This window comes from Solanum lycopersicum, chromosome 4 (assembly GCF_036512215.1).
Source record: "Solanum lycopersicum chromosome 4, SLM_r2.1".
NCBI classification, from domain to species: Eukaryota; Viridiplantae; Streptophyta; class Magnoliopsida; order Solanales; family Solanaceae; genus Solanum; species Solanum lycopersicum.
The window spans coordinates 19,304,600-19,315,182 of NC_090803.1; the positions used below are offsets into that span (position 1 = coordinate 19,304,600).

The 10,583-nt window shown below is 32.2% G+C and overlaps 1 protein-coding gene across 6 annotated transcripts in view; it reads right to left on the minus strand.

Annotated features, from left to right (window-relative positions):
- Positions 1 to 8,522, minus strand: part of LOC101265226 (ubiquitin-like-specific protease 1D) — a 30,202-nt gene extending 21,680 nt beyond the window's left edge. For 3 of the 6 annotated variants that reach the window (XR_011220629.1, XM_069297097.1, XM_026030676.2), the window contains exons 1-2: positions 8,105 to 8,522; positions 1,279 to 1,520 (exon numbers count right to left, since the gene is read on the minus strand). Coding sequence is in view for 4 of the 6 variants with exons in the window: in XM_069297097.1 (XP_069153198.1) it covers positions 1,279 to 1,520; positions 8,105 to 8,284 (422 nt within the window). In the remaining 2 variants the exon portion in view is untranslated. Of the gene's footprint in view, positions 1 to 1,278; positions 1,521 to 8,089 lie in introns of all 6 variants that reach the window. The other 3 variants (XR_011220627.1, XM_026030677.2, XM_004237219.5) reach the window with 1 other exon arrangement.
- Positions 8,523 to 10,583: the final 2,061 nt, after the last annotated feature.

Below are 10,583 nucleotides of genomic sequence, written 5' to 3' on the forward strand. Positions count from 1 at the left end.
CTTTGTGCTGACATTAATATACCGTTATCTTACTTAAAGAAAAAAAGATCACTCTAATTTTGGGACATTGGTTGCTTAGCTCTATTCTCTAGTAATAACATTTTAGAAATGAACATGTTCTACAGATCAAACTAGAGACTATTTTGTGCAGTAAAGTAGAAAGGACTATTATCCAAAAAGATAGTTGAATGAAACTGAATAAGGAACATTAGTACAGGAAAGGGTAGGGAGATCAAAGATAAGGTATCATCCACAAAGATTTCTGAACGAAACTGACTAAGAAATCTCAGTATAGAAAAAGGTCTGGCTTATCAAAGATTAGACTGCAGGAATTTCCTATTTCTCATTGCTTGGCCATAAATTCTAAAGGACCTGATGCTTTGCGTTGCAAAGTAAATGCATTTGTGCTCCAGTTTATATTTATAACTACCAACTTAGAAATTATAGTTCTATTGAAACTACTTGCAGCAAACGGAGTGTAATTGAAGTATACAAGGATAGTTGCAGGATACGAACTACAGAGATCATATTGAGGCAGCTACTGTGCAATTACATAATCATAGAAATGAACATTGTTCTAAGAGAGATATTAAACCATTTTTACACCCCTACACTCTTGTGCATGTTACTCTACAGCAAGTCAGCAAAATACAACTGCTGAAAAGAAGCCATGTTATATTTAATACTCCATATTTCAAACAGAAAGTTGAGATTTCAACTCTGGGCCATCTGAAAACATTGTCCAACTTCCTGAAATAGAATACTTTGTCAAAACTCTTCAACATATTTTACAGCAGTACATAAACTTTTGAGAAAAAGTCGCATTTGAAAAATACAATGGAGTCTGTGACAAAGTATTCTATTTCAGGAAGGTTGACATAGTTTTCAGATGGCTCAAAGTGGAAATCTCAACTTTTTGTTTGAAATGTGGAGTATTATTAAAAAATGATTTTAGTTCTTTTCAGCAGTACAGAACTTATAAAGCACAAACATGAGCAGTTTTTTTTTTCTTTTTGAATTTAGATCTCTGAATAAACAGGAGCAGCTTTGACACTCCTGTTGATCTAAACAAAAAATTAGTGGACCCCATCTTTCACATTGAATCTTATGCAAATACACTAATTCCTAATGAGTTATCTCATCTCAAAAAACAAATTCATAATGAGTGACAGCTTCCAGTAATAACCAAAATAATAACAGCAACAATAAAGTGTCAGAGCAGAAAAATTATCTAAGAAGTTAGGGGAATAGAAGAACCCAAAAAAACAAAACACCTACTTCTCTGAGAAACAGCTGGCCTTATTTTCTTTAGAACGAGTAGAAGAATCCCATCCTTTTAGATCAACATTCAGAACTTGTTCACCTTTGTCTACAGGAGACTTATAAGGTTCTTCCTGTGACAATAACTCTCGCTTGTGTCTTTTTCTATGTGAAAACTGGTTGTTTAATGTACTTTTGTGGTCACATGGATTCAGAGCATATAGTTCTTCTTGGAAAGCATTGGCTGGCTTAGACACTGCCTGCAATTCAATAAGCAAAAGTAACAAAAATTAATGGTTAACTTCAAGAGGAAGAGAAATGAATTTAGGAATGAAGCTGTACTGCTTCCAACTTGTTCAAAAACCAAACACCAAAGGTGGACTGTGAAGAGAACACAGATGGTGAAGCCTGTGCCTCGAAGTTATAAGGTGCACCTATAAAATTATCAAACTTCCAGCCTCTCCTTCTAGAACTAATTACATAAGTAAAGCAAATTAAAATGACAAATAAGACTCAGTTCTGATTCCCACATAGTTACCCGTGTACATGCACATGCACACCAAATCCAAAGTTACTCCTGTTTGTAAGAAGAAACTCGCAAAATACCTAGAGTGAACTATAAATCTCTTCAAGATGAGAAGTAGGCTAGACACACTAGGCATAGGCAGAATGTGTGCTCTTTATTCATGCATCAGTTTCAGAACTACATGGAAGCATGGAAATCAAGATAGAGAAAAGCTCCTATAGAGTAGTAGAATTAAGACGAAAACTTAATAAAACAGCAATGAGTGCAGTAAATCCAAATACAAAGAAGGAGACACTGAAGAAAATATAGCAAGTAACAAGGAAACAGTGCAAAGTCTACCAGAAGGAAGCAAAAACAACAACAAAATAGTGCGACAATCAACACACAATAAACAACATACTAGGATAGATTATTGAAAAGAATAATAAACAATGATAGATATAAAACAAGAACTACAATAGTACAACTAGTGCAATGGTAAACACCCACCCTAAGCAAGACAATACTACTCTACCTACTAACTTTCTACCCTACTACATGTCCTCCACACCCTCCTATCTAAGCCATGTCATCGGTAACCTGAAGTTGTGTCATACCCTGTCTTATCTCCTCTCCCCAATTGATTGCGTTTGTTCACCTCTCAGGAACTCTGAAGATTCATTGCCTCTGTACTCCCATTTTCCCCAAAGGAACTTCCCTTAACTAAAATATCTGAAAACTTGTTGAGTAAAGATATCAGAAAAACTTAACATAGTCCCAACTAGGAGTGGCAAATGAGTGGATCGAGTTGCATATGAGTCGATCAAAAACGAGTTAAAGAAAAATGGATAAAATACTAGACTCCACTCATATTTTAAATGAGTAAAAATGAGTTATTCAATGGATAATATGGGTAAATACGGATACCCATATTATAATAGGCATCTTGTTAAAAGCTTTAAAAACAAAATCTTCACCTTCCTTAAGGTGTGTGAGAAGAAAATCTATGTTAAATGACAAGTTTAAAACCGTGGCACAATTTTATTGATCATTATATATTAAGTATTATAATATGTAATATATTTATTATGTCATTTTTTAAAAAAAAAAAAAAATTCATTATATTGGTGACCCCAATTTCTTTAAAGCTTTTACATTTTTAATTTTCTTTTTTTTTTAAGTTCTTTACACGAATTCTGTCACCATTGATGATTTCTTAAAATATTCATCACAATATCATAAGAAGGAACTCTAAAAAGAAGTAAAAAATAGTGAGGAGGATGTTAATTTCCACTGGAAAGTTAATAATTTTAACTTAAAGTTCATGTTTTTATTTGAACTCGCGGGAGGATTCACTAGAGAAGAACACCGAAAAAAATTATGAGGAAGAAAATACTTCTATTGAAAATCCTATGACATTTATGCATAAAATTCATGATTACATTGCCTACATTTTTCAAAGATCCATCGAAGAAAATAATTTTCTATCTTTGTCTTCTTTAGACGGAGCACCACCTACAACCATCACAATGTTGTTTTTGTCACAAGACATCAATAGCGTATTTGATTTTACACACAAAGAATACTAATAAATGCTTGATTTCATCCATACTTATCAAGATTTTAAAAGAACTTATACAGATCTGAAAGTTTTTATTTGTTTTACCGGCAACAATGGTGTTGCCCACGCCTATAGCCAACGCCAACATCACTAACCTTCATAATTGTTTTATTGTCTCATGTTCTCTCTTCAAATTTCTTGTTTTCCTTCAATTTATGAATAGTGAAGAAGAAAGAAGAAATGGATTTTAAGAAGAAAGAGGTAGAAGGTGTGACCGTGAGAGGAGGAAGAAAGCCTAGGTTTCTACTTTTTTTTTTTTGAACTTGGTAACTTTGTATTGTATCACAAAACAGTACAATGGTCGTACTATAACCTTATATACAAGTGTACTCCTGATTTCACTTCTCTACATCTAAATTGAGTCTAACACATCAATAATAGAGACAATGTTATTAGAGTATAACTGATTACACCAAAAGACTAAAAGTAACATGCAGTTTAGTTTAAGCAATATTAAGCAAAAATGGTTTCAAAAAATTAAAATAACGTGTCAAAACGCGTGTATAACAAATTTTCACACAAAAACTGATATTGTCTTCGGAAGGGGGCTAATTTCACTTTAAACAAGATTGAGTGTGTAATATATCTCATCATGATACTTTAAGCGTGTAACTGACTTTTCGGAACAAGTCCGGGGGGAATTTATGTCGTTTCCCTAAAAAAAATATTAGTTGTTTTTTAATTAAAGAAACAATTAAAGTTTCTTTCATCCCTCCCCACCCCACACACCCCAAATCAAAAAAAAAAAATTCTAAATTTCTCAAATATTATTACCAAACACATGGTTAAATTTCAACCAAATAATATTTGCCAAGAATATTAAAAAATTTATGACCAAACGGCAGCATATAGAAGAAAAACTTTTTCGAAGAAAAAAAAAACAAATATTGTATGAAGCTAAATCAAAAGAAAAGAAACAAATCATTATCCTTAAAATTCTTCAGTGGTGGAGAAATAATTTTAAATGATATAATATAAAAAATATTTTTCAAAAAGTTTTTTACCACCCCAGTTTTCTTTCTTTAATGAATGAACATCTTTTACCCATTTACCTACCCCTTTTAAATGGATAATATGAGTATTATTCGTTTACCCCTTTTAAATATGTTGGGTACCTGACCCACTTAAAATGGGTAAATATGAGTGGATACCCATATATATTACCCATTCTGCCACCCCTAGTCCCAACACACACAAAGAAACCGGAAGTATTGACCTTATCAACAGGACAAAAGTCATGCCTCACGCACCCATCAACTTGGTGTCAACACAGAAGTAGCAAGGATGCTCAATTATATCATCATTGAAGAGGATAAAACATATTCTTTCGAAGGTGGACTGTGGAATAACTGAGAATGTCATTATCATTATAAATCAAATCCAGAAACCACCTATACTATTGAACTAAAACAGCATGATTGTGGAAAAACAAAAATGCAGAATTTAATGTCAAGACTCATGCAAATCCCATTATGAAACATAGATGTAATGGGTTTCAGTAAAGAGTGTTTTGCCATCTTACTATGGTGCTAGGGTCTGCAATCCAAGGAAGAGTTGAAATGCAGCATCTCAGAATTTGGATTGGTCCTAGAAAAACAACTATTTATGAAGAGGAAAATCTGAAAGAGCAGGAGGATTATTGGAAGACTGCATTTTTCTTATATGAAGTAAGAAGTTCTCACTGGCATAAGGCATCTGGATGGTGCCATATTACAAAGTAGAAGCTTTGAGAGCTTTTGGGCCAAAAACAAAAGCTAGTAAGCTTTGGAAGTAGAAACTAAGTTAGACTACATAATAAACATGGAGCCAACGAAGTCCAGGAAATTGTCAATGACTCAATGCTAACAGGGGAGGAAAAGCTCCAACTGAACAGAAAAAAAATAATATTTAGCTTTTAGAGCATGAAGAGGAGTTGAAATCCGACTAAAACACCAGTGGTTTCTCTCATTCCAAATAACCCAAAAAATGACTGCAGGAACCATCTCCCAGACTTTTCTGATGGCTTTGTCAGCTCTCCTACTGTTTCAAAGTTCTTTTCAAAGGTTCTCAGATGCCTCAGGACTTCAGGCTAATCCAGACAAAAGCTCAATCTATATGAGTGGTGTGAATCAAGCAGTTAAGCAGGAAATCTTATCTATTTTTGTCTATATGCAGGGAAAATTCCCTTCAAGTACTTGGGTGTCTGTGTCTCCCCATACTTCAAAAGGCTCACAATTGGCAATATATGTCACTAGTAGATAAGATCACAAAAAAGATTAGGCGTTGTTCAGGAAAGTTATTGTCATATGCAGGAAGTGTTCAATAAATTAAGTCAGTGGTCTTTGGTATTCAAATCTACAAGGCACAAATATTTGTATTACCTAAGAAGGTATTGAAACTTATAGAGGGGATCTGCAGATTCATTCTGTGGACAGGGGCAGCAACTCTGTCAGGGAAAGCACTTGTTTCTTGGGGCATGATTTGCTACCCAAGAGCTGCAGGAGGGGCTCAACATCCTGAATCTTTCCTTGTGGAACAATGCTACTATCTGAAACAAATATGGTCTGTGGTTCAAGTGGGTGTGTGAGTATTATTTGAAAAGGGAGAACCAGAAGAATCATACTATCCCAGGTAATACAACTTGGGTAGTTGAGAAGATCCTGGATTCCAAAAATACATTATGCAGGCTACTTGATGTTATCGGGAACTTTTAACTACACTCCAATCTATGGTGGTGGGAGGTAGATTCTGAATTAAGAAACTCTACACTCGGCTCATGCCACAATATCAGAAGGTAAGGTAGTGTTCTTTAGCAAAATATTCATCCTAAACATGAATTCTGTCGATCGTTTGGAGAAGATTATCCACAGTAGATAGATTGCTTAAGTTTGGGGTTCATGTGCCAATGGAGTGTGTATTCTGTGACAATGTACTAGTAACTTTTTGGCCAGAATGCTTCGATGGTTAGCTTCCATAGGAGTATTGTTCGTTCGTGTAATAGAGCAATTTTTTTTGTTTGACTTATCGATGAAGTACAGTATCTTTAGTTGTAATAGCCTAGTCTTTCAGAACAGTTGTCCTATAGCTGCAAATTTTCTTTGAGAAGTAGGAGGTCAACTCCTATTTGGCTTGTACAGATTACTTTGGTACCAATATAATTTTGTTCTTAACCACAAAAAAATTATATATTAAGCTTGCTCCATATGATACAGGTGTCTTACGTAGAACAAGTTTTCGCTTCAACACAATATTTTCAATGTAAAGAGGAGTGTGTTAAGAAGCTGAAGCGATCTTTCCTTTTTGTGTATGTCTGTATATTCTTGTATTAGATAGGTTCCCCAAGGTTGATTTGCTACTTTCACAACTTGGTATCATTGAATAAGCTTAACTTCTGGATTTCATTGTTCTCATCAGCATTAATATTCAAGATTCCCTTAAGATGGAGCAAAAAAACCATATGGACGGAACTTGTTAAAAGTGGCAATCTATTTCTATATGCTTAGTTTTTCGAGAAAAACTGAATTATGTGCAATGCTTCTTAATTATAAAAACATAACTTTCTTTCATATGACTGTAAACTTCAATTCTTCAAGTAATTACTTCAACCACATGAACTCACAAGTTGTTGTTGCTGCGAGTCAATATTCAGCTTCTGTAATAGATAGTCACAATGTTATGTTTCTCATTTTGCAATGATACAAGTGTCCAGATATAGATCATCAAGCAATTAGTGAACTGGTTTAACCTGCATTTAAGTATCCTATATTATTGAGTGTTTCTTTTTTCATTATCGCCTTCATACTACGATCCTTGATATGGTCTTTATCTATCTTAAAATCCGTAGAAGGCATCTCACATGAAGATTGCATGAATATACTAACTACATCTATAGCAAAAAAAATGTCTAGGCTAAGAAGAGTGAGATAGCTTAATTTCCCAATCGGCCTTCAATATCCTGTAGGATCTAACATGTATCCTCCTAATCTGGTAACAACATAAATTTAAATCCATGGGACCAGCTCTGCCCATCATATTGGTTTCTTTAAGAATATCAAACACATGCTCCGTATGTAAAATAATAATACACCATGCTTGACTAGGTGATGTCAATGCCAAGGAGATTGTTTAATTGATCTAGATCCTTAGCTTGAAAATTTCTGGCAAGGTGTTTCCTTAACTGGTTGATCTGCTCAGTCATTTTCTGTAATGAGTCTAATAACTATGTTGCTTACTATACCACAGATAAGTACATTAACCAGGAAAAATATGACAATCATCTGCCTTCTCTAGCAAAATTTTAAATAACTATGCATAACTTTCCACCCTAGCTCATAGTAATAGAGAAAGTTTTTAATCCATAAAAACCTACATTTTGCAGTAAACGGCACTCTACATAGTTCAGAAACTCACTACTAATACTTCATACTTCTCTGAAATGCAAAAAGATGCTACATGCTTTGTGTTTTTTTAGTCAAATTGGCCATAATGCAGATGCTACACACTGCAATTTAATAGTTATTCTCTTGTACAGCTGACTGTAAAGCATAGGATAAATCAGAAGTTAGTCTATAATAGTATTTTAGCAAGTTATTCTGACTAGAATTTCACAACATGCACTGAATGCACGAGCAAGTAAATACCTACAAGCACACAATGCTAGAAATGGAACTGCAAAATTAAACAGTAATAAACAAAGAGGAAATGAACAAAATTCAAAGTCAAACCTGATTGGAACCTACCCGTTTCCTCCATTCTAATTCATCCTCATGCAGTTTGATATTTGCCCTAAGCTTTTCACCTCCATCGGGTAGCCTAACACCAATGTTGCTAAAGAGAGATTTTTTTAGCCTAGCAATTTTGTCGGTCAATTCTGTATCTGATAAGTTCGAAAGTCCTTCTTTGAGCTCTTCTCCGTCCATGGTGATCGATTACTGTTTTTCAGCAGGCAGCCGTGGTAAGGCGGAGTTAATCACCAGCTCCGCCGGAGAGTCGTCGCTGTTGAATATCTTCTCCCACTCTATTGGTATTCCCTTTCTCAGCTCTTAGCTCTTTTGAGGGGCGCAGCGGAATTCATTCAGAAAGCAAGCCTCACCTTGAAGAAAAATGAAGTTATTCTTGTTAATTGCAGTTACATTTTTGGTCTCATAATTACTATCCAGGGAAATATTTTTATTGTTTTCACTTCAAGTGGTGAAATTGGGGTAGAAGGGAGGGGTGCGGGAAGGAACAAAGACATGTCCCATTATTTTTACTTTCTAGTTTTTTTTTTTTTATTTATATGTATTTCGAATCAAGAAATATAAAATTTTATAAAAAGTACAATATATTCTAATACATTAAATAAATATTCAAGTGAACAATTATATATTTTGAGAAACATAAGGCTCAAATTTATGAGAATTATTCTACATATTACTCTTATTTTATGATATTCCACCTACACAATATATATATATATATAAAGATGATGAAGTGATAACAATGTGACAAGAAATTACTCCCTTAGGCCCATTTTTTATTATTTAGTTGTAATTTTTAAAGTAAATTGACTAATTTTTAAAATTAAAGTAAGTTACATTAATTCGATATTAGAATAAAAAAATCGATATTCAAATATTAAACAAAAAATTACTATAAATTACAAATAAAATGCATATCCATATAATAAAAAATACATTATATATATATATATATATATATATATATATATATATATATATATATATATATATATATACACACACACACATATATATAGACACATATATACACACACATATATATATACATTAGAATCTAAAAATGTATTTTGTCTTTATTATAAAAGGCTAACTCTATCTAATTATTGTTAACATTTTCATAATTCTACAATTTATTTTAATCATGAATAACTCTGATGTGATCATAAATCATCAATTCTAGTTTCAAAGATAATAATTTGCTTATTTTATCATTAAAGATTGTAATTGTCAAACTCAAATTAGCAAAATTAGTTGTAGACAAGAGGAGAGGCACATATCAAAATGTAGGAAATGTTCAAATAGAAAGTATAAAAAAACACAAAATTGCACACAAGAAAGGGAATACCTCCAACTTATTTGTAAGAGACATGATAGTGGAGATATTGAATCTCCAATAAAAATTATAGGCTAGCATCCAGATCAACTATTCTGAAGCACTAAATATTAAGCTTCTAATCTTTAAAAAGGAAAAAATCATTGCATAATTATACAACCCAAATAGGGTTATACCATACAAATTAACTCATATAAAGTACATGTAATACAATTACAAAAATTATCACAATCTAACAAATTGAAAAGAAGAAAACTACTTAAAAAATTGTTTGAGTGAATATCCAAGTGCGATTCAAAAATCACTAATCACCAGAACAACCTTTACATGTAATCATAGTTAAGGATAGAGTTATATTTTTGCAGATAATTTTGACAAAATTCAAGCACTTAGGTTGAAATAATATATATTCAAATATATAAATCATTTATCAAGAATACAGTAAATCGTATTTTCTTGAATTCAAATTCATGTTATCTCCAAATTTATTGTGGACCAATCAATAAATCAAATAGCCCTTTTCAATGCATTGAATACAATATGCCGATATAATAATTTTTTAAAAAAACAATAAAGATATGTTATTAATCAAAATTGATCAACGATGTTAATGTTTACAGGTTCATTCTATATATATATATATATATATATATATATATATATATATATATATATATATATATATATATATATATATAGTAAATCGTATTTTCTTGAATTCAAATTCATGTTATCTCCAAATTTACTGTGGACCAATCAATAAATCAAATAGCCCTTTTCAATGCATTGAATACACTATGTCGATATAATAATTTTTTTAGAAAACAATAAAGATAATATTAATCAAAATTGATCAACGATGTTAATGTTTACAGGTTCCTTCTATAAGATATATATATATATATATATATATATATATATATATATATATATGTATGTATATGTATATACACACACACTAGATAATTGAAGGTCCGTTACGGGCTCAATATAATTAATTATCTTTACATTTTTTATTTTTTTACATCTAAATTCACATATTATTTCTAAAATTTTCTAGCATTTAAAAAAATTACCAAAATTCCCTATCAGAAACATCTCTCTCCTCTGTCAGATACATATTTATCTCCTCTAGAATACATA